General features: G+C 66.4%; 1 protein-coding gene across 1 annotated transcript in view; it reads left to right on the forward strand.

The window, feature by feature from the left end:
• Window positions 1-6: 6 nt before the first annotated feature.
• Window positions 7-5458, forward strand: part of TMEM179 (transmembrane protein 179) — a 9131-nt gene continuing 3679 nt past the window's right edge. The window contains exon 1 of the mRNA XM_029952541.1: window positions 7-335. Coding sequence (XP_029808401.1) covers window positions 31-335 — 305 coding nt within the window. The 5' untranslated portion in view covers window positions 7-30. The remainder of the gene's footprint in view (window positions 336-5458) is intronic.

Here is a 5458-nt window from a genome sequence, read left to right on the forward strand (position 1 = left end):
GGCCGCTTCCTGGGCGCGCCCGGGCCGGCCATGGCGCTCAACAATTTCCTCTTCGCGCAGTGCGTCTGCTACTTCCTGGCCTTCCTCTTCAGCTTCGTGGTGGTGGTGCCGCTGTCCGAGAACGGCCGCGACTTCCGCGGCCGCTGCCTGCTGTTCACGGAGGGCATGTGGCTGAGCGCCAACCTGACGGTGCAGGAGCGCGAGCGCTTCACGGTGCAGGAGTGGGGCCCGCCGGCCGCCTGCCGCTTCAGCCTGCTCGCCAGCCTCCTCTCGCTGCTGCTCGCCGCCGCGCACGCCTGGCGCACGCTCTTCTTCCTCTGCAAGGGGCACGAGGGGTAAGTGGGGGCCGGGCACGGTGTCCGTTCAGTGCCCGCAGCGCCCCCCAGGCCCCCGTCCCTCGAGGAGGAGCCACAGTCCCTCCCTCTTCCCGGAGCTCGGAGGCCCTAAAATGTCAGCCCTCGGCGCTCACCGCCTCCATGCCAGCTGCCCTTTGTCTACGCAGACCCGGGACCCGGAGGGTCACTCGTGCTCTGCAGGAGGCCAGGGCTTCCCTCCCCAAGTGCGCATCACTTCTCGCCTGGGGCATTTGCCGCCCCCGTCCCTGGGGCGCAATGTTGCCTTGTCCTCTGGGAGCCGCCTGGGCCCTCTCTGGCTTGCTGGCTCAGCCCCCCACGTCCATCAGTGCTTTGGGACAGCCCCTAGCCTGTGGGGGCCTGGGCGATACTCCGGTGGAGGGGAGGGACCAGGCCAGGCCAGTGGCTGATAAGGCAGACTTGGGAGTCCTCCCCTCACCCGCACCCTCCTGGGAAGGCTGATGGTGGGGTGAAGACTGGAGGGAAGCCTCTCTGGGCCTCGGGCCAGCGCTCAGGCCTTGGCTGGGGATGGAAGAAGACAGGGAGCAGCAGGTCCGCGAGGCCTCCCTCCCTCAGCGCCTCCAAGTCCCCCTTCACCTTTCCCTGCCCTGGCACAGCTCTGGGAGAGAGTGGGATGTGGTTCACCCAGGGTCCTTGGCCAGCAGCATTCCATGCGCCTCCAGCCTGTGGGACCCTCTGTGGCCCCCCCCACCCCGGCCCTGGCCGTGCCCTGCTGTGCTGTGCTCAGGCGGGGCCCCGCCTGCCCGCTGCCCTCACATCCACAGGGAAATCGGGCCTTCTGCAAACCCTGCCCCCACCCTGGCCTCCACACATCATTTGTCGGCGGTTTTGCAGGCCTTTTCTCTTCCACAGGGGACGTGAGAGAGAAGCTATTGCTCTGAGGGCCCGCGTGGGTGGCAAGGTCAAGCAGGGACTCCCGAGAGCCCTTGGAGGTGCCAGCGAGGGCTCGCAGGGCTGGCGGGGTGCAGAGGCCCCGGGCAGCCGAGGCAGAGCCCGACGCGGGGGCTGAAACCCTCGGAGTCCAGCAGTGCACACGTGTGGGTCTCTGGGGCTGGAGTATGGAAAAGCACAGACACTGAGCCTTCAAATGATTTATTCCCCACAGGTCTAGAGGCCAAAGGTCACAAGTCAAGGGGTGGCAGGGGTGGCTCCTTCTGGAGGGAGAATCCTTTCTGGGCCAGCTTCTGGTACCTGCCCGCAACCTTGACATTCCTCGGCTCAGGGCTTTGCCACTCCAGTGGCTGTGGCTGTCTTCACTTGGCCTCTTTTCTCTCTGTTTCTGCCCCTCTTCTTATAAAGACACCAGTCATTGGGTTTAGGGCGCACCTCATCCTGAGGTCTGCAGCTGAATGGCACGTGCAAAGACCCTGCCGTCTCCAGTTAAGGTCACAGGCACCTGTCCTGGGGCGAAGACTCAGGCATATGTTGTCAGGGTGCCGCTCGGTGCACCGCCAGTTCTGGGTTCAGGGTCCGCGGGAAGCCCTGTGTCAGCCTGGGCAGGCCTCTGGGGACCGTGGGGCTGGGACTCTGCAGGGTGAGCCCAGGCCCGTCCAGGGGGCCATCCTCTCCTGGCACAGGCCTCATACTTTCCCCAACCTACTCGACGGCTGGTGTCCCCACGAGGGATTTCAGATGTCATGTGCTTGCCCGTTGTTGAGGCTGGGTGTTAGCATGGCCAGTGTCCCTTTGCAGATTGGGGCAGTTGCAGCCTCTCTGCATATGACACAGGATCTGGGAAGGAGAGGACGGTCCGCAGGGTGGGGCAGCTGCGGTCCCTGCGGTCTGGGAGACTGGAGGCAGGGGGCACAGGCCCGTGGCCCCACCTGGTACCTGTAAGACCAGCACCCTCATGAGACCCCCGGTGTCCCCTTGTCAGATGGCAAAGGACAGAGCTGCTGTTACTGCTGTCCCAGATTTGCCGCCCAGGCTGCCTGACCAGGATTCCTTTTCCCCAGGCTCTGGGGCTCTCATCCCTGCCCGCCCTGCTCGCAGCCTCTGGGGTCCTGGGGCTCCGGAGCCTCACATCACTGTGAGCCCCAGAGGCTGGGCCCTGCCTGCTTGCAGGTCCTCACCAGCTAGACCCTGAGCACCTTTAGGCCTCTTGTCTTATAGGGACAAGGTGCCCTCAACAGCCAGCTCAGTGTGACATCTGTCCAAGTGCCAAGCTTTCATCCGGGTGTGGAGGTAGGATGAGCCCAGAGCTCTCCTGGGACCCAGGAGCGGCTCCGTCGGAGGGGCCCTGGGCTGGACGGACCCAAGGCAGGTTCTGTGCGCTCACGGATGACCTTAGGAGTCACCGAAGACAGAAGAGAGGCCTGCGTGTGAGGTCTGCTTCCCTGCAGCCGCTCCCCCAGCCCTGGGGTCTGGGGATCCACAGTCTGGCCACGGGCTCAACGCTGCAGGCTTGCTGTGTCAGCGAGTCCTGGGCCCCCAGAAAGCTCGGGCCTGCCTCGTGCAGCCACAGGCAGGTTGGGAGCCTGGAGAAGCCAGTCCGGCTCGGGTGTCAGTCAGGCCCCGGAGAGCAGGCCGGCAGGTGCCGGGACAGCAGGCAGACAGGAGGCCGGGAGGGCAGTCGGAGCGAGCTCCGGGGCGGTGAGGGCCCTCGGGGTGTCCCGCTCGCCAAGGACATCACTGCTGCTGTCAGGCTGGGGGCCTGCGTAGGGGTGGTGAGCACACTAATTCTCCTGAGTCCACATTCAGGGAGCAGCCGGGACCCCGCCGAGACCCAGGGCAGGGCCCTGCCCTTTGGTCTGTGTGAAGGGGCTCAGGGCCAGCCCCTGTCCATGGTGCCAGCTCCCTCCTCATGTAGGGTGTGTCCCTGGGCAAAGTGGGGCCTCGGACAGCCGGTGGCCTGGAGTGGGAAGGCCAAAGGGTCGGGGCAGCTTGCAGGAGGCATGCCCCTGGCTGCTGGGTGACAGAATGGGGTGTGAAACGGTGGCCCCTGGGGCTTCCTGGGGTGCTTGCTGGCTGGGGGCCCCGGGGAAGCCCGGGGTGGGTCCGGGCTGGGGGGCCGGGATGGAAGCACTCTGCATGCAGGTGGCCTTGGTCTGTGATTGACGGTCGGGGAGTGCTGGGTCAGAACAGCCCATCTGCCGGCCCACACTGGTCCAGCGGCCTGCAAACGGCTCCCAGGGCTTCCCCCCCACCATGCTGTCACCATGGAGACGGCACATCCGGCTGGCACCCTGAGAGGCAGCAGGAGAAAGATAGGGTTAACCCCGTGTGTGCCGGGCTTCCTGGTTTGGGCCACGGGGCCGTGGGTCCTTGGGGAGCAGGGAGGAGCAGGGGGGCACTGCGGACTCTGGGGGCCGGGCCGGGTGAGGCCCCAGCCACGCTCATTCTTTAGAACTCTGAGCAGCCCAGGCAGGTTCCATGGAAACAGGCCAGAGACGGACTTGGGGAGTGGGAGGAGGCTGCTGGGGGGGTGAGGGCAGCCCCATGCCCTTCCCTGTCTGATGGCACAGGGCTGCCATGTTCCTGTCACGGGAGGAGAGCCCCAAACTGTGCTGCAGTCTCCAGACGGTCCGGTTTCCGGCTACAGGAGGTTGTGCTGTGCCCGCCCCCCCGGGGATGGGGGCTGTGCCTCGTTCCCTGGGGGTGGTCCTGGCCACGTGCGGAGCATCGAGCCCTGGGTTTGCCTCTCTGGAACCCAGTGCAGAACACGGCCGACGCCGGCCCTCCCAGGAGGGGGAGCAGGACTTGAGGTTGGGGGGCTTCCTGCCAGCCTGTCCTCTGCACCCTGGTCACCCCTCCCCGAGGCCTGCTGGGGGCAGTGGCTGGCTCGTCCAGGATGCTGGGCACCTGCAGGGCAGGGTGCCTGGTGGGACGGCAGGAGGCCGCTGGCAGGTGAAGGCGCCCAGGGCATCTTCTTCGTGCTGCCTGTGGACGCTCGGTCCTGGCCCCTCTGGGACCCCTACATTCTCCTGGGCTGGAGTGGAGTGGCCAGGGTAGCCTCTGCTTTCCTCGGTGCATTCGCTCCCGGGAAGGAGGGCCCCCGTGGGAGGGCCCCTGTGGACTCCCTGAGCCCTGCTTAGCCCCATGCTGCCCCACAGGCCCCCCCCCCCCCGCCAGTCACCAGCTCCAGGCATCTGGATGCTGCTCCCACCTGTGCATGTCCCCAGCCAGGAGCCAGCCCAGGGTTCTGGAGGTGGGCGGAGGCTCCCCCCGGGGAGGGTGTGCTCAGGAAGAAGCCCCCTGAGGCTGTAGCTCTCTGTCCCCTGCCCACACAGCGCCCTTGGTTCCCATAGTGACCCAGAGGGGGGCTCTGGCTACCCACTATACAGAGGGAGAAATTGAGGCTCTCAGAGAGTGACTCGCTGAAGGTCACCCAGCTGGCAAAGAGGTGGCCGGAGTTAACCCTCTGCTGTCCCCAGTGAGGACCCTGGAGGTGGGATTGGCCCCAGTGCACCCCTCTTTGTAACTATAGGCCCCACCTCTTCTTTAGAGCACCCAGGGCCAGGTGGATTTTGAGGTTTGGAGCTGCCTATTGGGGTCCCAGCTGGAAACAGACGCTCAGGCTCACACATGTGAGGAAAACCTGAGGACGGCAGTTCACAGGGACGGGGATGTGGGCCAGGATGCTCACTTCCGGCTGCAGGGACTGAAGACGCATGGTCACCTTTGGTGGAGGGACAGCCCCTCGGGGGGGCACCCCCCGCCCGGCAGGGGCCTGGGGATGAGCACTCACTGCCTCTCCTACCCCCACCCCCCACCTAGGAGCCAGGGAGGCGTCCTTGCCATGGTCTGCTTGGGTCAGCCCCCCGGCAGAGGACAGAGGGGCGATGATCTGCAAAGTCAGAAAATCAGCAGCCCGCGGGCAGGGGCACAGAGCCCAGCCACCTGCGAGCGGCTCAGGCGGCGCTGGGAGTGGAGCGCAGCGTCGAGGTCACGCAGCAAACACGCGTGACACTGGGCCGTCACGGCCCTGGCGGCGGCGGTGCTGACGCACTGGCACACGGTTCTCACCCGAGCGTCCAGGGGAGGGTGAGCGCAGGCACTGGCTGTGATGCGGCCCGCCCGGCCTGGCGTCTGTGCAGCAGGTGCCCTGCCGGGGCGCGCTGCCGCCGGGGCGCTGTCGGCCGTGG

Source organism: Suricata suricatta, chromosome 9 (genome assembly GCF_006229205.1).
Source record: "Suricata suricatta isolate VVHF042 chromosome 9, meerkat_22Aug2017_6uvM2_HiC, whole genome shotgun sequence".
Lineage (NCBI taxonomy): Eukaryota > Metazoa > Chordata > Mammalia > Carnivora > Herpestidae > Suricata > Suricata suricatta.